Source organism: Chamaea fasciata, unplaced genomic scaffold, assembly GCF_029207755.1.
Source record: "Chamaea fasciata isolate MVZ Bird 193981 ecotype frontalis unplaced genomic scaffold, bChaFas1.0.hap1 SCAF_12, whole genome shotgun sequence".
Classification (NCBI taxonomy): Eukaryota; Metazoa; Chordata; class Aves; order Passeriformes; family Sylviidae; genus Chamaea; species Chamaea fasciata.
The window spans coordinates 9843811-9869434 of record NW_027094097.1 but is presented as its reverse complement, the minus strand read 5'-3'; the positions used below and the strand labels follow the sequence as shown (position 1 = coordinate 9869434).

Below are 25624 nucleotides of genomic sequence, written 5' to 3'. Positions count from 1 at the left end.
AGGAAGAGCTGAGGGTGAGGTTCCCCTGACTCAGAAGCTACTGACAAACCTGACCAGCACTCAGAACTGCTGGAAAATCCCCTGCAGGGGCTACTTACAACAACTCCACTTCCTGAGGCGGGGCCGAGGGGCTCACACTATTCTTGAGGGACTTATGGTGACCTGGCCTGCTTTCTGCAGAAGAGAGAAGCCAGCGTTAGTACAGGGTTAGAGGACAACAGCATCAGGATAGGATCTAGTGGGACTGGAAGCAGCTGAGAACTCTCAGGAACACACCGACATCTCAGAGCAACAGGCTCCCACTCCTCCATCTCATTTTTCCCCATAAAAGGCCAAAATCTCCCAGAAAAGGAGCTTGGCAGCATCTGCAGCAGAGCTCCAGCCATTCCAGGAGGTTATATATGTACCCCAGCCCATGGCAGCATTACAGCTCTTGTTTGTGCAGCACCTCCTCCTTATGCAGTTTCCAGCACTGCCGCACTTTCTAGCTCATCTCCTCAGGGATCTTGGCCACCACAGGGGTGGCCCCTGCACCAGAGGGGCTCTTGCCCGCCCCAGAGGGGGTGAGTCTCTGCAAAAGCAAATGTCACTTCCCCACAGTCACCCCAAGCCCAAAAGCAGCATCTTCGGTCCCCCTGGGAGAGGCAGTAGCTTGAACTGGGGAGGCAGTTGCAGGAGCAGGTAACATGAAGAAAGTGTTTTGGCTGCTTGCACTTACTGCAGAAATGTACTGGCTGTTTGTGAACCTGGGTCTGCCCTCCATGGCAGAGCTATGTTGTGGGCCTATGGGCATGTAGGGGGCCGAGCCCATGTCTTCACAGAAGCTTTCTTGTGGGACGTTGGAGACACAGCCGCTGTCGGAGCCGCTGGAGCCAGTGGCTGACATGCAGTGCGATGACTCTGAGCTCTCTGTTGCTGGGGAAAGAGAGGAAGGTCACTCTGATAACCATGACTTAGGGCTGCATATAACTCGTGCCACATACACTTGAAAATGTTCCTGTCTGCAAACGCACTGGCCACACAAGCCCACACATCAGCCACACTGTCTGAGCCTCTTTAAGGCCACAGACAACAAATCAACGCAAGGAAGTAGAGTTATAATGATGCTGTGATTGGTATGGGCTGGCCAATGAAGTTCACACAAGGGAAGGCAAAGGATCACAGCGCCAGGCAGGTGAGGGCAAGGGACAGAGCACTTCATAACGGAGGGGCAGGAACCCAAGAAAAGACCACAGCAGCACCAGTACACAGCACCAAGCCTGCCACGGGTATGGCTGCAGTTCAGCAGGTACTTTATAACTCCTGTATTTGAGCTAACTCCCCTCATGGAACCTGAGACAGAGCTGGCATGGAAGGGCAGGGCCCTCATGCCCTGGTCTGGGTAGGAGACAGGGACAGCCATGACCCCAGCAAGCCTGGTCTGACCACACTGCACACAACAAGGTGCAGGGATGAGCCCACACATCCCAGGTGCTGCAGAGCAGCAGGGCCATACGTACTCATTGAGGGCTGGCTGCTTGTCTCATGCTCCAGCTCATCTTCCTCGATGCAAGTGCCCATGTCAAAGGGGCGTCTGGGGGCCAGGACTCCTGGCAGCAGAGCCTGGTCCAGGTACATGTGGAGGTTGAGGGGCCCCAGCAGGGAGGAGGAGGAGGAAGGGGTGTAGGCAGTGGGGGCACTGCCGGTGGAGAGCTGCGTCTGTGTTCTCTTGAAGGGATTGGAATGGTCAAACAGAGACACTGCAATTGAGGCTCTGGTCCTGGCACCTGCCAGAAAACATAAAAAAAACCTCCTGAGAACCAGTCCTGCCTCACTTACATGGATCAAGGGGGAAGGCACAGCCAGCACCTACCTCTGCCTTTCATGATGTAATCAATAGCACGGTCATTAATAGCTGCCTCACTGGGTTTGATATCCAGGAACGGCTTGTTACCCACACCCATGGAGACCATCTCCTGCATACGGATTTCTGGAGAGGAAGAGACCCACAGCCACATTGAGAGGCTGACCCGACCCAACCCCCTCCCTACAGGCATTATTCAGCCAGAGGTTAGAGCACTCCTGGGCTGGGCCGCTTCTGAACTGCTGAGATTAGCTCTCTTCTCCCCTTGCTCCCCTCCCCAGTGCTGTGGGCTCTCCAGGAACAAGCAGTCATGCCCTACTCTGGCCAAGTAGCTCAGTGCCATGCCACGCGGGAAGCCTGTGGGGGACAGGAGGGACACAGTCAGCATGATTCAGTAGTGAGCTCCAGTAGTGGTCTAGATCACAGGGAGACCAGCAAGTCTTTCAGGAGCACAGCCTGTGCACACAGGACAGGGAACCCTGAGCGTGGATCTTCTGTTTCTCTCATGGGGAACAGGTGGGTGTCTACTGTCATACAGAGCTTGGACCAGCTGAGTTCCCTGGGGATGAGGGGCAGGGAAGGGACATGCCCAGCCAAGCCCAGCACATGCTCCTGAGGCTGCATGCTGGCACACAGCTGCTTGCTGCACAGAGCTGCCTGGGAACAGGATCCAAACCTACTCAGGACAGCATGAGCTGAACAGGGCTCCCGCACCTTTTGCGGCACAGAAGGAATTCCAGGAAGGAATCACACCTTTATTGCGGGCTGCCTGCTGCCACAGGATCTTGGCAATGTCAGTAGTCCAGGCCTGCTTAGTCTCAGCTGAGCTGGCCTGGAGGATGTAGGTGTCACTGGACTTCCGCCTTCGGAACCAGATCTCAAAGCGCAGGCCGCTGTCTCCAGAGTTCTCTGTCAGACCAATGTCTGCAGTCTGTGAGGAAGAGGAAGAGCAAAGCATAAACCAGACTGCACCAGGAGCAAAAGGAGTAAACTGCTTGAAACTCGTGCTAGAGCTATCACCAGCTTGGCAGACCTAACAGGAAGGAGCCTGAGGGTCTGGAAAGCAGCAGGTATGTCCTGGACACAGCTGAGCACAGACAGCTCAGGCAATTCCCAGTGCTTCATCCAGAATTAGCACCACTTCCCTACCATGTACACTGCCTTTCCCCCATACTCCACAACCCTCAGAAAATTCTGGCCCCACATCTCACAGCACAGAGAGGGCCTAGGCATATACGAGCGAAGTATTGCCTTCTGGCTTCACTGTATGGTTTGGAGGAGGCTTAGAAGTGGTGGGAGCAGCTCTTCTGATGAAGGTGCTCCTGCTTCCCCCATTTCAGAGGCATGTGCCATGGGGAAACCAGCCACCGACACCTCCAACACAAGAAGGAGCTGCAGGGCTGCCCTTACCTTGAAGGAGCGCTTGTAGATATACACATCAAAGCCACCCTCGATCCTCTTGGGCTTGCTGAAGAGGATGAGGTCCTCAAAGAGGAAGACATGTCGCTGGCACTTCCTGCGGCCCAGCCAGATGGTGAACTCGTCCTGCCGCACCAGCTGCCCCTGCTCCTTCAGGTTTACCTGGACACAGAGAACATCCTCCTAAGACTCCACCAGTATAATCCAGGCAGCCCTAGACCTGGACTTGGAGAACAGGGTCCCATATGGCTGGCTGTCGCCCAGGTGGTGAACAAGTGGCAGCTACCTGACATCTTAAGAGGGCTCTCGAAGAAGTCGGGCTGCATGGCATTGCTGGGGACCACATCCAGCTAAAACAACTGGCTCCAAGCTCAGAGGAGAGCTGGACCTCTCTCCTAGGCATAACCCACAGATGACCCTCTTATGTCACCCTGTGCAGATCTGTGACAAACCTCTGAGGTGGTAACAGCAGGCAGCAGCCAGATTTTTCTCTTGAGTTCCTCCTCCACAGCCAGGAGCCCATCTGGGTCAGAAGGTCAGCTCTTCAGTTCTTTCTGACCCAGACTGATCCTACTGGCCCTAAGCCCGGGGTTTCTCCCTCTCCAGTGTTGCACTTTGTATGCCTCTCCAAGTCCCACCTAGTTGATTTTGCCCTACCCCTGGCATTTGCATCAGTTTGAATTCCTTCTTGCAATCTGCCTGACCCTCTTTTCACCCGGTCAAGAGAGGAAAGGCCCAAAGCAGCCTGCAGGATGCCATCTGCAAGGGCTGCCAGGCTGCCTCCCATCCCAGGTAAGCACCTGGGACCATGTTTAAGACAAGCAGCTCACCCAGCTAAGGTAGCAGCACCCAGGCTGTGTGTCATAGGAAATCGAGGAGACCTCCAGGCCCCACTGTTCTCTTGCCCCATGCCTCAGCAGTCCTGTTATGCTGTACTGGCAGACAGCACTCTGATCACTGGGGGAACCTGAGGGAAGGCTCACCATACAATCCAAAGACCCCAAGTCTAGAGAAGGGGAATAAGTGTGGCTCTGTTCCCCCGGGCAGGGGAAGACACTGGAACGTACATCACAGTCACGGATGGCATCCATGGCCAGCAGGTCATTTCCATGCCGGAGCTGAAACTTCACCATCTCCTCAGCAGCACGGAGATAGCCCAGCTCCTGCTCTTGTGCCTCACTGCACTCCTTGATCAGGTCCTTCAGGAGCAGGGCGTATTTGCTCATCCGCTGGATGGGTTTCAGCAGGTAGGAGGCCAGGTCCATCTTATCCCCCAGCTTCACCTGCTTTAACTGAGAAATGTAGCAGAGTGAAGGCGGCAGCTTCCCCAAGGAGCACCCTGTGTCCCCAGGCAAGCACTGACACCTCCTGACAGGGGTACTCAGGGAAAACGAGTACTCCTGGGGATATGCAAGGCCACAGGACCAATGCTGCCGTGTGATGGGTTCCTTTCCCGAGCCCTCACCGCATCTCTGCCCTGTCTCTTCCATACAGCTGTGCAGAGTTGTGCCAGGGAAGGAGAGGAGGCACTGAGCCAGCCTCAGGCACGTAAGTTGGCTTTGCTTAAACAGATCAGTGACCAAACACACTGAGCAATCCTGATACAGGTAGTGGAACTCACCTTGAAGAAGGTATTCCCATGGCTGGCCAGCAGCGAGTCTGACTTCGGCTTGTTCTTGCTATACAGTGCATACATTCCAAACTGGTCTTTCTGCAGAAGAGATCCATCCCTGTGTGAGACCCATACACCCAGCACACAGTGACAGCCACGACCCTGGTAGGTTACTCTACTACTTCTGCCTCTCCCAGGCTGCACCAGAGCCTCCTCTGATATCAGGAATCACTTTGTTTCAAGCTCATTAAGAGCCATGGAATGTTCTTGTCTTTCTACTCCCAGAGTAGCTAGGACTTTTTGATTCATTGTTCTGCTACCCCTAGCCCCTTCCATATCCCAATAGTCACCTCGTACCGTTCACACCAGGTAGTAGCAAAATGCATTGAGCAGCTGACCTTAAGACATGTGTCCCTATGCTTCTGCCCAGCAGCCCTTTTCACCCAGAGTTGGTCTGTACCTCTCTGCTCATTTTAGTCATTCTCACTGACACCACAGACAGAAAACAGGTAAGGGCTGTCCCTGGAGAAACAGATGGGCTATAAAGAGCAGACATTTTGTTTCCCTGGCAGTGTCTCTTGGTGGCAAAGTACAACAGGAAAGGCACAGAAACCAAGCTCATGTCTGGAAGAGCCCAACCCCAGGGGCAAGGTGCTGATGCCTTACGTGTCGCAGGAAGCAGTGGCTGACCCTCAGTGGGTGGTTGCAGCAGCTCTCAAGCTCTCGCAGGAAGTATTGGCTATGGAAGTCATAGAGTTTCTCCAAGTTTCCAAAAATGACACTGCGCTTCCCACGCAGGTCCTGGGGGAGGTCGAGGCGCTCCATCTCAGGGAAGTAGCTGTCAATGATGTAGCGAAGTGACCGCACGTATTCCCGCTCCGTGGTTACCATCTCATCGATGATGTGCCGCAGTTTGCTGCAACAGGAAACACTCAGCCTTGAAGGGACCCAGGCTGCAGCAGGGCTACAGCAGCCAGAGTCCCTGCAAAGCACTGAACTATCACTACAGAAGCTCTCTCCAACACCCAGCATGGAAATGAGATGATCCCTAGCACAGTCCAAGCTCAGATATGCAACTGTCCTTGATAGCTCTGACCCTGAGCACTGACAGGACTCAAGGGAACAGCATGAAGCTGTGTCAGGGGAGGTTTAGGCTGAGGCTATTAGGAAAAGGTCCTTCTCACAGAGAGAGGGTGGTTAGGCACTGGAACAGGCTCCCCAAGGAAGCGGTCATGGCACCAAGGCTGTCAGAACTCAAGAAGCATTTGGACAAGGCTCTCAAGCACAGGGTGTGGTTCTTGGCATCCAATGCAGTCAGAAGTTGGATCAATTATCCTTCTGGGTCTCCCTTTCAGCTGGGGATATTCTGTAATTCTAAGGATTCAGGAAGGGAGTGTCCAAAGCTGGCTGTGATCCTGACCCAAACTCAGCAGGAAAACACACACCCCTGGGCCCATCCAGCCCCTGCTCTGGACACAATGGGCTGCTCTGCAGAGGGTTGCTCTCCTGAAACAACAGTGACAGCAGAAGTCACAGTAACTTCTGTGAGGAGTCAGCCTGATGACTGGAGACTGTGAGGAGCAATGTTAACCCTGGGAGAGGGTTAATAGCTCTACACCTAGGTGCTGTTGGGCTTGTCCTAGTAAAAGTGAGAGAGTAAAACTGAAGTGTCCTAACACCTCACCAGTGAACAGCAGTTCCTAGCATGGGTTGGTCTCACATATCTCAAAGGATGCCTCTTAGGTGCTCGAGGTTTCCACTGTGAGGCAGTGTAGCACCAAACATAACTACTCCAATGTGTCCCTGCCTCCCCTGCCTTACAGCTTTCCCTCAACTCCTCCTCCACAGAGCTATCAGAGCAGTGGGACTGTCTCAGCACTCATGGACACGGGAAGCCTACTGCATTGCACCCTTGAGAAGCAAAGTGGTCACCCTTCTATCTGCTGGTGCACATTCCCTGCCATGAGCATTCCTGGGTATACCAGGGATGTCGGGCTGCCCTACTGGAAGATTTCACTCTCCCCAGCCATTTCACTCAAGAGCAGTAACTGTGGTCCCCCAGCATCCAGCACTCTTTTCTCATCTCTGCCATCAATCTTTTATTTTAATCTTTTCCAGTGAGAGCAATTGAAAGACCTGCCGAGAGACCCTTTGCCAAGAGCAGCTCATATCCCTGGGCTCTCCAAAGCCTAGGCACACATTGTAGTATGACAACCAAGTTGAGATTCTCAAGAATAGAGAAGGAAAACAGCACATATGTCAGCTGTTGGACACCCAGAGATTTCAGCCCCAAAGCACAAATGCAAACAGGCTCTTACCTGTGAAGCTGCTGTCACAAGGTGCTGGAAGTGCCTCCCTACCAGTCTGGGTACAGCACTCCCAAAAGCATGGGAGATGATGCCTTGTGCCTCTGCTCTCTTACTGTACCTGTTCCCCTGGCTTTGTTAGGACACTGATTTCTGTAATCCCACATCCTCCAATGCTAGCAATGTTCAGAGACTTCCTCTCCTGTCTGGGAACGAAACTTTCCCCTCCTAGAGGAATCACACTATGAAGGAAGAGCCACAAATCCCATTTCTCTGTCTCCCTACCAAGGAAGATGACAGATTATGTGGGGACATCCCTGTGGGCTTGCTCAGCACTACACACACATATGGAGGGAAGCTGGAGCTACATCTCCATCTATCCGTCCTGCAACCAGTGTCAAAGTAACCAGCACAACAGAGCTCCTCTAATCTCTGCTGGCTGCCTTTTCACCACCCTGAGAAATGGAACACCAAATGTCACAAACACTTACCTGCCCCAGCTCTTGGCTTCTGACGCAGAGAGGCAGCCTCTCTGTCCCTCCAGCAGGCAGTCTGCAGCCCAGCTGCTCACAGCTGGCTGCCGCAGGGCGAACGTCCTGTCCACCAGCTCAGTGCTGCTCACCTCCAGCCCCTTAATGAAGACGCCGGTGTTGCCGTATCTGGCCGGCTCGCTCCTCTGGCAGCTTGACCACAGGCTCTCACCACAAGGCAGGTCAAAGCTTTGGGCCTTCCGGAGGACCTTTCTGGGAGGCAGCTTCCCAGGGACTGGAGTGGATGTATAAGATTGCTTCACCTCTGTGGTTTCTAATATGCTCTCCAGGTTTGGCTTTTCTTCAGGCGTTGGAGACTTACAAGCCCTGCTGGCAAAAGAAATTCTGCTTGAGTGAGGACCAGGGCTGAGAGCAGCTTGGCAGGAAAATACTTCCCCAGCATCAAAATCACCAGGGCAGCTCAGGGAGGGCGAGGGAACTTTCTCCTTAGTCCACTCCAGAGAGCTGCTGGCTCTGTTGTAGCCATGGGATGTGCTTTGAGTCCTGTCCCAGTGGGATCTGGAGGAGGTCCCCTCAGAGTGTCTCCGGTGGGACAGATTGCCAGTCTCACTTCCAGCCTGGGGCTGCTCCCCAACAGCTGGGTTACGGTCTGACAGCAGAGACTTCCTTGTTCTCAAGGCTGCTTCGAGTTTCTTTTCAAAAACCTGCTTGGTCTCCTGGCATTTAGACCACGCAAATTTCCACTGCTTGAGCCCCTTGTCACTCTTCAGCTCACAGGCCAGTTCCTTCATGTCCTGGAACCGGGCAGCACTGATGTCCGGGTGCTGCCCCTTGTAACTCTCCAGGCACTTGATCACATCTGCACAGTGCTCGGCGGAGCTGCAGTCCTCCATGCTGATACAGGCAAGGTGTCGCATCCCTTCCAAGGCCCACTCGTATGCCTGCAGAGCGAGAACAAAAAGCAACAGCCAGTCAGAGGGACTCAGTGCTAAGAATAACCCTAATTCGGTGCCTAAAGACAAGAGAAAGGATCAGTGTCTGGCCACCACAGTTCCTTGCGTGTGGAGAGTAGGGGGGGCTGCTATTGTCAATGGGACTTAACAATTCAGCAAAACAAACGGCTCCTTATGCAAAGGGCTTCAGCTGTGCTGGCTGCTCTGCCACAGCCCCACCTCCCCACCAGGTCCCTGTGAGCTGGCGCCCACACTGCTGGGCACGTTTGTCCTCTTCGGGCAGGGGGGCACAGGGAAAGCTGCTGCTAAGACTGCAGGAATTCACACCTCAGTGTGGCCCTGCTCAGTATAAAACCTGGAACTCCCCCTCCTCCTTTGCCCAGCCACTTTCACCACTGTCAACCAGGACAAGGTCAAGGGGCATCAGTAAGCTGCACGCAACGTGACTGCTGCTCCCTACACTGTTTTCCTGGAGCTGATAGCACACAAAAGCCACAGCTGGGCTCTGCGGATCACCCCGAATGCTCTGACCCATCCTTGCAGCAATGAGGAATCTGAAACCAGCTTGTGCATTTTCTGTGCCTGCTGGCAGCTTGCGTGGTGTGCCGTGCTCTGCCTGACTGCCTGGCTCTGCCTGCCACTGCACTACATGCGTGTGCTGGTTAGTCAAATACTGAGCTCAGCAATTTATTTCTAATACTCCAGGAATGCTGGAAGCAGCTTCATGGGGCTTAACTCTAGCAGTGGTGCATATGCTGGCCTTGCTAAAACAGTTCTGCTGCACCAGTCAACCAAGAGAAGTGGGACAAAATGTGGTCCAGTGGGACAAATACAACGGAAGAGTGAGTGCCTTATCACCATGGAGGGAATGGGGCTCAGCACCAAGACCAGTCATCGATCAAAGCAGAAGAAAGGTGAACATCTGATTTAGGCTCATAAGCCACCATTTTCTCTATAAAGCAAAGATGGTAAGATTTCACGACAGAGTAAATCAGATGTGACCAGCTGCTGTAGGCCTGTCCAGGGAACTTTAATGCTCAGCAGTGAACACACAGGGTTATTTGTTGAAATCAGACATACAAGGTGGGGAAAACACCCTGGAAAGGGCTGCCTGGCATCTTCCACCAACTGCCCAACATCAGTGTATGTGCAGAAACACCACTAGCTGCCCTGAAGTAAGCCAGACCATCTCTAGCACTTGATCTGCCAGGCCTTGTGTATCTGCAGAGGAACAACTCTCATGTTCAGTGCCAGGAACAAAGTGACTGGCTTTTCCATTTTCCATTTCCTGAGCAACCTCGGTGTAGCAACCTTCACTCAGAAAGCTTAAATCACTTACTTTTATGCAGCTTTAGACATCAAGAAAATCCACCCAAGCTTTATGCAAACAGACACTGCACCCCCATCAGGGACACGGTGGTCAAACAGATTGGGTTCCAGGCTCACTCTCTGCTGGTGACAGAGAAAGGCAGGGCAGAAGGCATTCCATTCATGTGATTCTCAGTCCCTGGATGGGGATGGCTATGACAGCCAAATGCTGCTGTTTGCAGGAGTGCCGAATGCCAGCACAGGTTGCAGCCTCAGCAGAGTCACTCTAGGGACAGATTCCACAGGAGCTCCCACAGCCGTCCACATTCTCTTTTGAGCTGCAGCTGCGTGGTGTGCGTGCAGCCAGCCCCATTACTCATGCGGACCAAGGAGCTGCTTCAGAAACACCAGCAGCTGCTCAGGGAAAATGCTTCTCAGCACCACACAACTGCAGCACAGGATAATCCAAAGAGCAGCAGCCCCCTTTCCTCCCATCACCCTGCCTAGAGCAGCAACAGGCCCCTGACCTGCCTCTCTCTTGATCCAGGCTTTATGCTCTAGACTTGCCCACTGCTGGTGGCCAGGAGGGGTGTACAGAGGCAGAGGACGTGTCAGATTTTGGTGGGAATCCACATTTATCCTCAATACAGAGGTTCCCCTATTCCCTGGAGACAGAAGCATTTCAAGGCGAGGTGAATCTCCAAGCGCAGCAGAGCCCAGCAGGTCTGCACAGCAGTGACAGATGGCCTATTCTGCTGTGGGGTTTTGAGCTGCCCCCTCCAGCTGTGTGCAAACCAACACCAGCCCCTTACAGCTCTGCCCAGAGCAAGGGTTGGCCATCCGTCTGGGCTAAGAAAGGGCACATCTCACCTCTCTTGCTGTGGAGGTCAATGGGTGATCCTCACTGAAGGCTGCATGCTGGCTGCCTTTTGCTCAGTGATGGGAAAGGCTGGGATCAAAAGGCATTCAGGGCTGTCAAACAGGGTGCTGAGAGCAATGCGCAGAAGAGGGACATTCAGCAGGCCTGCCTGGACTTTACAGTAACCAGTCAGGAAGACAGATGCCCTGTGAAGGCCTTATCTAAGGCTGGGGTACTCACTTCCAAGCACAGATAGGGGAGAGAGAAAAGAGACTTCTTATATTTCTTGGAAACAGCAGATCTGCATGAGATTACTGTGAGGAGGCATCAGGGCTGCAAAGCACACAGGAGAGCTGCCCCACCACCTCTCATCTTCATATGGTCTCTGTCTGTTCTTGGCAAGGACTCCAGGGCTGAGCAGAAATGACTCTCAATCTCAATGGCATTTCCTTCCATCACCAGTGCCTGTCCAAGGCCAGCAAATAGCTCAGCTTTGTTCCCTGCACAATGGAGCAGCCCTCCACATCCTGCAGCTTTGTTTGGTAACATGCTAAGTGACCACCAAGGCTTTCTCCAGTCCCACCATCTGCTTCAACTGCCCCTTTTGGCAATCCCCTCCAGGAACCAAGTGTGTCCCCCATCCTCATGCAGGCAGAGGTATTGCTGTCATCTGTCCCCCCAGTAAGGCTGCAAGCAACACTCAGCCATGCCAGGATATGGCCCTCTGGATGAGGGGCTTTTGGGGAGCAGGCAGTCCTACACCTTTCCTGCAGAGCTGTTCAGGTAAAAGGAGGCACCTGTGCACAGGGAAGCTGAAATCTTCCCAACCATGTCTGGAACCAGGCAGGAAGGAGCCTGTAACTCAGCTTTTGATCTTCACAGGCAAGTTGTTACTGAAACTCTCAATTACAGGATTAAAGACAAAGATGCTTCCTGCATACACAGGACTGACTATTCTGCAACAGGCATCAGCAACAGGTTGGTCCTGTCAGGCTGCCCAGGAGAGGCTTGGGCTCTCAGGGACCTGCCATACTATAAGGAAGAGGCAGGGACTTCAGTGGATTACGGTGCAACCTTCAAGGCCATCATCCTCAGCTGGTCTCTGATCATTTCATCACGGACAAGGCTTGCAGCACATCGAGGACAGGAGCTCATGGAGTCTGTCAGGTTTGGCACCACTCAAGTACCATCTGCAAACACAGGCCCAGAGAAGTTGCTCAGCCCTGGCTCAGGGCACATTGCCAGCACTGAAAGCCTTCAAGGGGTCCTGGATCCTCCCCTGACCCACCACTCAGAAATTACACTTTCCCAACCCAAGGCTATCACAAACCTATCAGATTCCTTGAAAACTCAAGGTTAAGAGACCTCTAAGACACCTTCTGGGTAGCCAAAACAGGGAGCAGACACTGTGCATCTCAGACATATGCCAGAAGGAGCAATTTCACAGGGCCTTTCTCCAAACCTCTTTCCCCCTTCCTGTGGGGAGACAATGACTGTAATTGTATTTTTCTTGACAAATAGGAAACTGAGTGTCTGAATCGGCAGAGGTAAGCAGATCAATTTTCTGCAGAAGAAAAATGCACCTGGGTGGGTGACTAACTCTGCTGTGAGAAGGTTTTCTTTGGAATCTCAAGTGACTGCACAGTGCAACTGAGACAGGGGTGATGAAAAGTCAAGACTGGTCCTGGTGGGTGCAGCAATACAGGGGTGGAATCATGCTTGTGGATACAATGACTGAAGCACAGCAACAAGACAGACCAAATTTTTCACTTTTCTGTGGGGTTGTCCCAGGACTGGAAGTCCCCATCTCCCTCACTCTCTACAGATCAGAGAGGGGGAAGCAGCACAATAGCTGAGAACACTGCCAAGGACAGCAATAAAGAAACCAACATAATCAAACAAACCCTGACCCAGCTTGGTGCAGCTCCTGCATCCAGGGTGTGCTCCACTCTGCTGTTTCTCAGTGAGACACAACTGACCATAGGTCTCTATGGCAAGAAACAACTGCACAGCCCCCTATTTAAACAGATCTCCTCTCACCACCGCTGTGGCCAATTTAAGTGCCCTTAACTTCAGATGTGAGCTTTAAGAGCAAAATGAGGCTAGCCTGCAGCAAAGGAGACAAAACTGGTGCAGCCAGAAAATTTAAAAGCATCACAGGTACTGCTGTGAACTAAACAAAGCACTTCCCAACAGCTATGCAGGGTGTCACACAGGCACTGAGTCCTGCAGCTGCCCTGCTCTGCTGGCCACCCACCGCCTTGGTACTGAACCCTGCAGAGCTCAGACCTTGATTGCAGCACTCCCAGCTCAGGAGTGACAGGGACTCACCAGAACACCATCCCAAAGGAAATGCAGCTCTCTTGCAAGAAAATGCTACTGTCATTACAGATGCTCATTTGGGTTTACTCCCTCTAAAGTCCAACATGGCTTCAGGTTGATTTGAGAAGTGACTCTTGCTCACAACACTGTTATGTCCCTTGTCACAGGCTGCTGCATGCACAGTGTTAGCAGGGACCCATGGCTGGAAACTGCCTTATATGCTGACAGCTCAGAAGGACCATGATTAAAAAGCTATTTCACATCAAAATATATTGAAAGCAAAACTACCCAGGCTTACCTTACTTACCACAAGAACTGTCAGCTGGCAAATGGTGACAAGCCTAACTCAGAGACCAAGCAGCTTCAGCAGAAAGTGGTCAGCTCACCACTCACTTGGATGTGCTTTAGGCTTTCCTCAGGCTCCCACCTACCAACATTAACAGCACCCATGAAAAAAGGAGCAGGGAAAGGGCAAGACTTCAGGACCTGCAGATGTTCCTTTGGAAAGTCTATTTGTTGGTTAAAAACAGACTTCATCCTACCTTCCCATCTGTCCAGAGGGAGTCCATACCCTGGCTGTGCCCAGCTCTGTGCTGTACATTATCCCCTACAGCCAGACTGAGGCAGGGCCACTGCTTCAGTGCATCATCTCAGCTCTGGTTATTCAAAAGCAAATGCTGCTAGCCTAAATACCAGATTGAGGGGCCCTGGTAACCAGAGACAAGGCAGAGGGGGAAGGGGCCGCGCTTCACACGAGAGCTACTGAAGTGTGCAGAGAACACCCTGACTGGGCACAAGCCAGATACCCGTTCACAGTGCAAAAAACAGGGTGAGAAAGCATCCCAACTGACTCCAAATTCAAGCAAAATGCAAAGTAAACTGCTACCCAACATACAAGAGCTATGGAAGAAACACTGATCCCTCCTAGACAGCGTGACACTTTTTCCACATCTCTAAGAGCCAAAGCCCCATCTCACTTCTACCAAGATCTGTGGGTCCACAAGCAGGCAGCTACACTTGGACACAAGAAACCATGTAATTTCAGAGCACAAGCATTTTAGCAAAGCCACGAAGTTAGAAGTAATCCCTTCTTTATGCAGAGGTTCGCTATTACTCTCCTACCCCTCAGTAGCATTCAACTTTTCCAAACTGCATTTGCAGCCCTGCCTGCAATTCATTAGCAGCACAAACCAAACTAATCAAAACTGTGTCCTACATGGGATGTAGCTGGTAAAAGCTCAGCTTTAAGAAAAGGAGTCATGCTCTTGAAATGAAGAGCTAAACCATTTCTGAGTTGCTGTGTAGCTCAGAGAGCCTCCCCTCCTCCAAGGGAGAACAGATTACTGAAATCTTTAGTTCGCCTAAAACTAGCTGCTAAGGAAAATAAACTCGAAATCCTGTATTTGCATTTCTGCCAGTAACCAAGTGCCAGCTGCTGTACAAACACTGTGGGAGGGCAAAGGATGAGAGACAAGCACAAACGAGAAACTCCTTGGATTTAAGCATAAGAAAGGGGAACAAGCAGATACCCACAGCTGGGCAGGAAAGAAGAACAAGGGGTCAGGGAAGCAGCACCTGTCAGGGTTGGTCTGGGCATGCCACAGTCCATGTGCCATCAAAGGCTGCTCATTAGAGCAATGTGCTTGGACATCCTTTTGCAGCAGCACTCTTGAACAGAGCTCAAAAATCCCTTCATTTGCCCTCCGGGCAGACAGGCATGACAAGTTGAGGAGAGCCTAATTACAGGAGAATATAATTGGCTAAAATAAGATTGCACATGATTTCTGCTCTCTTGACGACAGCATGAGGACCCAAAGGGCAAATGTGGCTCGCTGTGCTGGAGCTGTCGTGCAGGACGCGTGCTTGCCCTTCTTTTCTCTAACTGCTGCCACTGCTGGGCAGCACCTATGGGTGTCCATTAGAAACAGGGTGACTCACCTGATTAATCACAAGCAGCTACAATAACCCCTGCTTCAGAGTAACTCTGAGATTCCACAAGAGCAGCCTGTGCCAGTTTCATCATGTATCTATGTACAGACACACACGTACATAAATATGACACCTCTGTGTATATTTACATGTGCATGTATGTATAAAATTACTCCCTAGGTGGCTGGGCAGCAAGTGGCAGATTTGCTTTCCTCAAAGCTCCAGAGTCTCTCATGACTGTAGCTTTGGGTAGAATCTACACTGATTATTCTCCCCCTACTTTTCTGTCTCATCATAGGGATTTTCTCATCATTTGAAAGCTCCCAAGTCCAGAGAACCAGGGGCCAGTAAATCCAGAAACTTCAACGTTTGCCTTTGCTGCAAACCAGTCTCCTCACATTTGAGGCACTGCCCATTTTTCCAGCAGCTTTGTGCACCCGTGAGCCAAGAGCCTCATCTTACCAGCCAAGCTCAAGATCAAGCAACAGCGAGATGTGTGAGTCACCAAAGCTGGAGCTGGCAACTTGCACAACAGCAACAAATTACCCCATTCAGAGACTAATGTCACCTCCAGAGGTTTTTTGCATGCTTTGCTTTTACATCTGTCCTGACAGTCACATCAACAGGCTGTTCAAATACCCTACTGTAATAGCACCCCACAGGCAAGTGTGGACAGACTGGACTGTGGTAGGAGTCTCCCCTCTGCCCTGTACTGGCTCCCTTTTAATGAGGTTCTCTGTGCTCCGTGCTCCATTCTGGGGATTGCAAAACCTCCAGCATGCCCTTGGGCCTGCATGGGGAAACCTGGGTGCTTTCTCTGTAGTCTTCATTTCACATCCTTTCCCTTGTGACAAGCTGAGCCAAACTTTGCTTAACTACCACATGATGTGTTGGGATCTCTCTGCACTGCACTTTGGGTGCTTGTGCCCCGGGAGATGTGGAGCTGTAACTGGATCTAGACACCCAGCACATTTACTGGGTCTCTTGTCCCCAGGGGAACTGAGAAAGCTGGAAACAGCTCCCTGTTTTAAAAGCACACCAAGATGTACTTGGAGGGTGCAAGGCCCTGCTCAGAGGCAGCGGGTGCTTGGGAGAACCCTGTCCATATGTCCAGGGTTTTGATATGCAGATCGAGCCATTGTGAGCTTCAGTTCCATCTGTACACTGAGGGGAGCTTCATGACCAGATTGCTTGAACAGATCTATTTAACTCCCATGACTAAAGGGAATTCCAGTCTCCAGGAGGATCCGAGCATCCAGATGGATGCCAGCACACAAAAATTCAGAAAATCTGTCACCCTGTGCAGCTTCTATCCCAAGATTAGAGGGGGGGAAAAGAGTACCCAAACTTTGCAGTGCACACAAGCACAAGGCTGGGCCCAGGTGAAGGGAGATCTCTGCTGCCATCAGATCTCACATTTCAAGCACTCCCCTCGCACCTCAGCTGCAATGAGAGCTGGGAAATCCCTAAACCTGCTGGGTGGAAATGCTGTTTCCCTGCCACGACTGACTGGCTCCCAGTGTCATGATCCTGCAGGAGATTTGAACCCACCTGACAGAGGCCAAATCTTTCAGATAATTGTCAATTTATGCTCATGGCAGCCAAGGACACCGAGAAATTTTTACACAGAGGTGCTCTGACAATCAAGGCTGAATGTGGTTTCAGCATGTCAGGCATTGCCCCCTGCATACGTGCAGTGGCAGCGACTCCTTGGGTCAGGTAAGGCACACGAGGGGCAAATATCCTACATCCCAACATATGCTACACACTGGCTGGCTCCCTCAGCTTCTTGTTCCTGCTCTGTCCTCCACTGAGGGGGAGAATTTGGCCAGCACAGCAGGAAGGAGAAGGACTCCAGACGGATCAAGGCTTTGCCTCTCTGCACATGCCACAAACACATCACAGACCTCATACTGCACTGAAGCATTGCCTGAGGTGCTGAGACAGGTGCTCAAAAGCGTCTTAACCAAGAACCTCTCACCTTCAACTGCAAATTGTGCTTGGATTTAGCACATGACAAAAACCTAATTAATTCACTGCTGCTGCCCTGTAACACAGAGGGACAAATGAGTCTCACACCTATGTTGTGCAACCAGAAAGGAGCACTGAGTGCTAGTGCTAACTACTATTTAGTTTCACCTCCTGCCACAGAGCTTGCAAGGGCTACAGGCACTGCTGTGGTGCCCATCTGATAATACAGTTATTGGTGAAACATAGGAGAAAATAACTCAAGCCCCAGTAGAGCTAGTAGTGACTTACTGAAGAATTCAGAAGACAGAACAGCGTCCAAATCACTAATTTTGCAAGACAAAAAAATGATCTGTAGCAGATCAGATTTAAGTGTTCAGGACTAGTTTGTGCAAGAGGGCTATTTCCAAGGCAAAGCTGAAACTTTTTAATGCATGAATACACTTTGATAGGAAAGTAAACAGTAGACGCTTTTTAATCTTGCAAGAAAATTTCTCCAGCAAAAACCTGGAAGGAAGGAGAGGGGAGAGATTTCGCACATTAACCTTGCATGAACTCTGCCAGAGGATCGATTTTCCTCGAGGCTCATTCCCCCAACTGCTTCAGGCTGTGCATGAAAAAGGACACCCCTGAAACAGGAGAACAAATCAGACTAGATGTCTGTCTAGGGGCACGACTTTACAGGCACAGCTGAGGAAGGAGAGAGAAGGAGAGATGAGACAGCTGCTGTCAGGCAATGCTGAAGCCAGGAAACAGTCACTTCCCCTAAAACAGCACAGTAAATATTCCCCTCCGGAGCATGCCTTTTGGATCTCCTCTCATCATCCTGAGAATCTCCATCAGTAACAGGATGAAAACTGTTATTTGGGAATGTTGTGCAGAGCATCCCCAGAAAGGCAAAGCCAGTCTACACAGAAGTGGAGAGAGAATAGTTCATGTTAAGTCCCAGGGACTTTATTACAAACCACAGCAAAATCTCATTTGCTCCAAGGTGCTTCGGGGCAAAACCATGTTCTGACCTGTGTAGAACTGCTGGTATCATCATGACACAGGGACCTATGTCTCTGTTTACAGTAAGTATGCTACAGTAAGGACACATCAAATGTCTTTTTTTCCACTTTGCTGCTAACTTCTACTCTGCACTTCTCCAAGCACATTCCCAGAGCAGGGAAATCACAGCACTCTTTCAGTAAAATTACTTCCCAAACTCTGCCAAACAGCCTGCTACAGAAAAATCACACTTTTTAGGTTGCAGACACGAGGATCCTTTCCAGCTTCCCACAGATCAGCATTCACAACCTTCCGTTTTTCATCAAAGGCTAAGAATAAAGAAACATCAATAACTTTTCACCTGGAAGGGACTTTTTTCCTTCAAAATTATCATCTGCAAAATTGTATCTGGTACATAATCCGAAATGAAACACAGCAGAAAACAAGGTATCAGCATGTCTCTGTGCTGAAACTTTTGGGGAGAAGTCAGAGGTAACATTTATGGAATGCAAGTTGTTTAGCATAGTCTGGATTTCTGCTAACAAATCTAAGATCAGATTCATCTCTGGAGGCTGGGAGAGCTGTGCCAGCAGGTCTCAGTCACCTGGGGGGCAGGAACCCAGCAAACCTGAGAACAGTCAAGGTGAGCAGCCCCCTCCTGTGCTGTCCACAACATTTGACAGAAGTCCTGGAGGCTGAGACATACCACCTGCCCTGCACATTTATCCAGACAGTCTGCAGCACCCAGCCCCAGCAGCAACTTCTAGCTGTAGGTAAATTATGGCCACTGGAATGATCACACAGTAACTTCTAATAAGGAGGAAGAGGGACAGGCTCTGCTCTACTACAGACAGCGCAACCCTGAGATTCAGAGGGACTGTGCAAAGATGCCCACAGCCCACAGGGCTCTGTCTGAGCGCACAAAAGCCACACACAAAGCACTCTGATTCATGCTGGACGCACACAGACACGCACAAGCAACCGAGTGAAAAGCCTTCTCTACATTGTTTCCAAACAATATCAATACAGCTCACACGTCAGCCGGGGCGCCGCACACTTGGTACTTACAAGAGGGTTTGCTGTGTCCGTCTGCTGCCTGAGCCGGAATGGGGCGATTGCGACTTGGAGGGAAAGGTGCATGGAGATGTGCAGAGAGGCGAGAGCGATGGGAAGAAGGGCCCCAGCCCCTCTTTGGGCCCCAGAGCAGCAACACTTGCTCACGGGATGAAGCGCAAAAAGGCTGGCATTCCTACAGCAGCAAGGACAATGGGGAGGGATGAGGAGGCACTGCCATAATCAAATGCAGGCCAGCTGGCCCTCCCCCAGGAAGGGCAGGCACCTCCTTCACTTGCCAAAGGCTTTGTTTTCTAAGCCACAAAGAACAAAGTGGCTGAGGAGGAGAGCACAGGAGAACCCACTGTGGGGGCAGATCCACCCATAAGCACAGGTAATCCATTCCTGGAGATGAAAACACAGATGGAGAGGGGTCGGGCAATATTGTGCCCACTACAAGCAGAAGTCAGAAGCAGCAGCTCCTTGTGTGCAGCAGAAAAAAGACAGACAACTGAAGAAGAAGAATCAGCAGAGGCTGAGGGTAAGGGGTCCTTTGAGGGAAAAGATCCAAGGGAGGCAGAGAACACCACTGAAGAAATCACTTGAACAGAGCCCCAAGAAATCTCACTATGGGAAATCCTACCATTTCTCAACCTACCTTGCCCCGCCAATCCTGAACAGTGAGAACTGAAGCTGAAGATTCCCTCAGAAAGCAAACATAAGGCAAGGGCTCAAGCTGCAAGAGACTCACAAGCTATGGCAGGGCAATGACCATACTTTCCCTGAGCACCAATGAGGCACCATCTTGCACAACATCCTGAGAAGCAGGAAAAAGCCCCCGGAGCTGCCTCAGGCCCTCCTGTAATGATACAGGCAGTTCAGCTCTGGGCACCACATCACCACACAGCCACAGGGTACGCAGGTGCTGAGCCTGCAATTGGAGGCTGCCCATTCTGGTTGGGTCGGTGCTTTCTTCCACTTGTGCTAGCAAGGATCATGCACCTTTACTCCCAGCCTTCAGAGGACTGGTTGTCATCCCAGATCTGGTAGAGAGTGTCCAGTGTGCTCCAGCTCACTGGACATGCTGCTTGCAAGTTAGGTGCTCAGTCCTGATAGGGCACATGGCTCTCACATTGAGAGGCCATTTCAAACCTGCAGTCCAGGTAACCTGCACTTCACTTACGGTAAAGTCAACAGCACGCGATATAAGAGTGTTCTGGGAAATAATTCACCCACAAAGAGCTTGAGGAAAGAAAAATAATAAAGGCTAATGAGATAAATAAGGAGAGGAAGACTGGTTGTGGCTGCTCCTGGTCTTGATGGTGTACCTACGGCAGTGTTATTGCAAACCTAGGATAGAGAGCAGGAGAAAAGGATACTGGACACTGTCCTTGCAGGAACCCCAGAACAAAACAGATTATCAATGCTTTTGGTACACCATACATACCCTTCCTTGTTCAGCTGCCCAGTTTTTCCCCAAAAGCACTGTATGGTGCCAGATCCCAGTGCAGTCTTGGAACTGAGTAAACAAGGGACAGTGGCCAAACCAGGCTTGAAGCCACAGGGAGATGGCAGGACCCCGAATATGCCCACATTGACTTTGTGGTACTGAAAAACAATCCTCCAGCCCACAGTCAGAGCTGGGGAAGGCAGATTCCTTCACTGCTCCTCCTACCTGAGCCCAGCCATCATCCACCCCCTGTCAGGCACCAAGGGCTAGTGCCGCAAAGGAAGCGGGGACAAATGGAAACATCCAGCTTGGCACCAGTCATGTCTTTGGGGAGGGAACCCTGCCAGCCCATGTGCAAGCTCCATGTGGTTTGGCCCAGCTCAGCCTGCCTCATTGCAAGGAGCTCTGACAGGCCTTCAGGAACTGCCAAGCAGTGAAAAAACACAGTACAGCATCTTGATGGGACATATGGGGTTATGCTGTCCTGTCCCACGGCCTGTCCAGCAGCCACAGGCAGTGCCCTACAAAACACTTGCCCACCACATGCAGGAGGGCCAGCACAACAGAGCCTTCCATTCCCAGTAGGTAGCGAGGTCCGTGAGGGGTGAACACCACGATCCCTGTGGTGGGCGTTCCACTCCCTTGGCACATGCTGAGATGTTTGGAGGTCTGAGCTTGCCAGCTCATTACCATAGTGTACATTGCTTACGCATCCCTGGGCTTCTTCCCCAAATCCTGGGGTTTGGCACTCTGCAGGCTCTTTATGAGAAGGAAAATCAAGGACATTGCTTATGGCAGACTCCTGCTGTAGACATCCCCTCAGATATTAGGGAAGAGACAAGGGAGTTAGGCAGGCACTAACAAGATCACTGCAGGAAGGTCAAAAGCAGCTCAGTATCAGAAAATGGTGAAATCAGTTCAGATAAAATCTTCTGCTTATCCCCCATCTCCCAGACCATGCCACTAACTCTGCTATAGGAAGGCAGAAAGCATTCTGGAGATCAAGATCAAACTCATAGGCGCTGAAAGAACTCCCATGCTGTGCAGCAATTTCTGCACTGATCCTACAGCTGCAGGATGTATCCCCCTCCACTCCTGGTTTCGGTTGGCCACTGGTTCCCAATACATACACGGTATATTTACACCACCAGAACTGTTTATAGCTCTACTGAAACCAGTGAGATCAAAATCCTCCTCCCTCCCTGAGCCAGCTGCCTCTCCTCCACACAAACCAGTGTGCAAACACACTGTGCCACTATCATTTTATTTTCACTGGGGCCGTGTAGCATGAAAGGCACAACCAAGAGGGCTGCTGCTGCTGCCAAGGATTGCATCCTGGAATTTTTATCCACCAAAAAGAAGCTGTAATGCCCTCAGAAAATTAATGGGCCACTGTTAGGGTCTATGTAGCATTTGTCACTAGAAATGACACAGGCCTTGAAAAGGCTTGGAAGCTGTGGAGGAACACACTGCTATAGAATCATGTCCAACTATCCTGGCACCCCAAGAGCTACCAGCACGATGTAATTTCCATGCCTGAACAGAGCACTGAGCAGCCTGGAAGCTTTGGGGAGACCTTAGAACACCTTGCAGAACCTGAAGGAGGCTCCAAGAGAGCTAGAGAGGGACTTTGGACAAGGGCATGGAGTGACAGGACAAAGGGGAATAGCTTCAAACTGACAGAGGGCAGGATTAGATTGGATATTAGGAAGAAATTCTTCCCTGTGAGGGTGGTGAGGCTCTGGCACAGGTTGTCCAGAGAAGCTGTGGTTGCCCCATCCCTATAAGTGCTCAAGGCCAGGATGCGGGCTTGTAGAAACCTGGTCTAGTGGGTGGCATCCATAGCAGGCAAACTGGAACTGGATGATTCCTTTAAAATCCCTTCAAGCTCAAACCATTGTATGGATCACGTGCTACAGTCCACATCCAGCTCTGGCTGGAAGGGTTCACATACAACCAATGTTTGGCTTGGCTGCAGAACTGTCAATATTCCAGGTAAGGCTTGGTGCTTTTATGCGCCTCAATTTAAAGAGAACAAACATGAGAAAACCCTTCCCAAGATCCTCCATGATGGCAAGGGGTGTTTAAGTACCAGAGCAGCCCCTGAACATCTCTGTTCAGTGAGGTAGAAAAGCACAGATCCTTGCCATTCTCCTATGGCACAGGAGGCACTTCTCTTTCCATTGGGTGAAAAAACCCCACATATTTCCACAGCAAGAGGGTCCCCCACCTGCACAGCAAACTGCAGAGATGAGCCAGAGCAGATCTGTAGAGTATCACCAAACAAACTCAATCCTCATTGCCCTGACAGCAGTGTTCTGGGCTGCCTTCTCCACTTCTCTGCCTCACACAGGATGCTTTTCCATGTTTTCATGTTTAGCTAAATTTCCTCCCTCCTCCCCTGAGCATTTCTGTCTGCCAAGGCAGCTCAGAGACAGCAACTAAGTGGCACCTACATCTGGTACAGCTTAACTTTTAGTGTCTATTCTTTCTGGAATTTGAGAACTTCAATACCAAATGTTTGTACAAGTGTGGAATAAATGGAGCACAGGCTCCCTGGCCTTCTGTTCTTGCCAAAGTTGTACTTTAAAATGCATTTTGAAAATCCTACTGTTTATTCATCTGCAACTTCAGAAATAAAAGAACACCAAATCCAACTGCAGGTCTGCTAAATGGGTGCATTTACACTAAACCAAACAGGTGGGAAGGTCAGGCACTCAGCACAGTCACCACACACATCCTCTCCTCCTGCTTCCCAGATCCCTGTGATGATCCAGGGATCCCTTGTTCAGCCACACTTCCCAGCTCTCCATTCTGTGGCTCCCTTTCCTCAGGCAGGCCTCCACATGGGAGGAATTGGACTGCATTTAGGACTGAAGAGCAGGGTGCTACTCCTGATGGGTCAACAGGCTGAATTTTCCAGTGTGTAAGGATATAGCAGGAAAATGCAGGCAGCCTACCCTGGCATGCTGGCCGAGACTGGACACAATCTCTTAGCCCTTGTCATCAGAGGCAGCACTGTCATAATCCCTCTGTCCACTATGGCCACGAAAGGGGTTAAAAACCTCCAGCTCAGAGAGCAGAAAACCTCTATGCTTAACAGATGTGGACATGTTCTGGAAGTCACACCCACCCCTTGTCTCACATACTGACTTGAAAAAAATCACTGCAGACATATGAGCATGAGGGGACTGCTGCAGGTTATAGATCCAGCTCCCTGATGGAGAAAATACTACATTTCACACCTTTCATAAACAATCTAGCACTGGACTGAGTCCAAGCAGACATTTTACACCTTCCTCTGCGCAGCAGATGCCTTGTCTTACCTTGTCAAAGAATTCATACAGCCTGACTGTTTCACAGACTCGGTGCCTCGTTTCATCCAGCTGGGTGCAGAACTCCTCCAGCTGATCTCTGTAGGCCTGCAGCTTTACCCTATAAGAACGCACATCCACAAAGGAAAAGTCTTCCCACTGATCCATCTTCTTTAATGCTTCCTGTCCCCTTCTGCAATATTCCTGAAAACAAAAAGGAATTGCTCATGAGGATAGAGACCTGGAATCAACAGTAAGTAGTCTTCAAGGCCATTAATAGCTAAGGCTAATTAGACCAGTTTTTAATGTTCAAATCGCATGAGCAAGGGTGTCTTTGTTCACAGTAGAATTCTGGAGCCTGATCTCTTACGATTTACTCTCGTCAAGTAGCTTGTAAAGGCCTACATAGCAAGACCATGGCTTAATTAGGATCAAAAAAAGGCAGTGTTACAAGCACATTAAAGGAACAACAACAACAACAACAACAACAACAACAACAAAAATCTATCTTTTATCCTAGTAGTTATTTTCCCCAAGACTGGTAAATGCCATCTACTAAGTGTTGAGCTGGTGGCTCTGTCTACGAAAGGAGAGCAGGGATACTATGTAGTGAGATGGAATGACACACACTCTGCTGATGAACCCTCTTAGCATCATGTGTTTGGCTGAGCACATACAAGACACACATGCTACCAACTCAGACACTGGAGAATATAATTTTCCAATCCGACAGAACTTACACTGGCAACAAGATCAAACTCCTTGAACTGCTTTTGTGCTTGAAGCAGCATCTCCAAAGAATCATCCAGGTTGATAGTTTCCTTTAGCCGTTTTCTGCCAACACTCTCAATCCAACTGCTGACCTAGAAGAAAAGGGATGAGTCCTGCTTGTTAGTCACCCTGTGCTACTCACTAATGTAGGCCTTTATGTGGAAAGAGCAAGAAACTGCTCTCATAATGCTGGTCATCTCATTGCTGGAAAAAATGCGTGTAGACTTCTGCCCCCCCCACTCCGGCATTTCAGTCTGAGCCTCCTGCTAAGAGTTTTTCCACTTCAGGTTACCGAGTAATTGAAAAGCTCTGCTGTTGCTCACTAGCCTTAGGCATAAACAGGGCAAGTGGCTGCCTGGGCTCTGTTTCAGATGAGCCATGGTCTAAAGCAAGCTCTGCAACCTGCAGACTGGCCTGAAATTCCTATTATTGTTACCCCCAACTGGGATCAAATCTCCTTGCTGCCAGATTTCCTACATCACTTTCCTTTTCTGACTGCCAGGACATGAACTATGTCAGTGTGAACATATCAGTGGACTCTTCCCATCTGCAATGTTTCATGGTTCTCTGGGACTCTCAGCTACTGGTTTTCTGAAGGCAGCTCTCCACAAAGCTGAGCAGCAACTGCGTGTTCCTCAGTGGAGCCCAGCTACTGCTGCAGCTGTCAGCCCATATCCTCAAAGAGGGGTAGAGGACTGATTAACAAGAGCATCCTAAGAGCAAAGCAGTCATAGGAGGCCAGGCAGGATAACACAGCATCTCCATCATCAGTAGGTTTTAAAAACAGGCTGGTAAACTTGTCTGCAATGCTCCCGGCATAGGTGCACCTGGGGGAAGGGACAGACTAAGTGCTTCCTAATGCCCACACATCCTGTTTTCCAATGTCACCTGAATCTATATCCCAGCTCAACCCCATAGTCAAGGACAAACTCCTAGTTTTGTGGACTGTGAGAAGGTTACAAGCAGCAAGCCCACTGGCAAGAGGAAGAGATGGTGGTGGGCTCTCAGTACTGCAGAGGGGCACGCTGCTGCTTCC

At 50.7% G+C, this 25624-nt stretch overlaps 1 protein-coding gene across 4 annotated transcripts in view; it reads right to left on the bottom strand.

Annotated features, from left to right (window-relative positions):
* The window catches only part of PLEKHG4 (pleckstrin homology and RhoGEF domain containing G4), an 86032-nt gene that overhangs the window by 2954 nt on the left and 57454 nt on the right, over positions 1–25624 (bottom strand). Inside the window, exons 12-23 of one of the 4 annotated variants that reach the window (XM_066194494.1) lie at positions 24558–24680; positions 23830–24021; positions 7672–8612; positions 5541–5790; positions 4884–4973; positions 4330–4554; positions 3254–3424; positions 2558–2774; positions 1853–1969; positions 1500–1766; positions 719–915; positions 99–174 (exon numbers count right to left, since the gene is read on the bottom strand). In XM_066194494.1, coding sequence (XP_066050591.1) covers positions 133–174; positions 719–915; positions 1500–1766; positions 1853–1969; positions 2558–2774; positions 3254–3424; positions 4330–4554; positions 4884–4973; positions 5541–5790; positions 7672–8612; positions 23830–24021; positions 24558–24680 — 2832 coding nt within the window. In that variant the 3' untranslated portion in view covers positions 99–132. The other 3 variants (XM_066194496.1, XM_066194495.1, XM_066194493.1) reach the window with 3 other exon arrangements.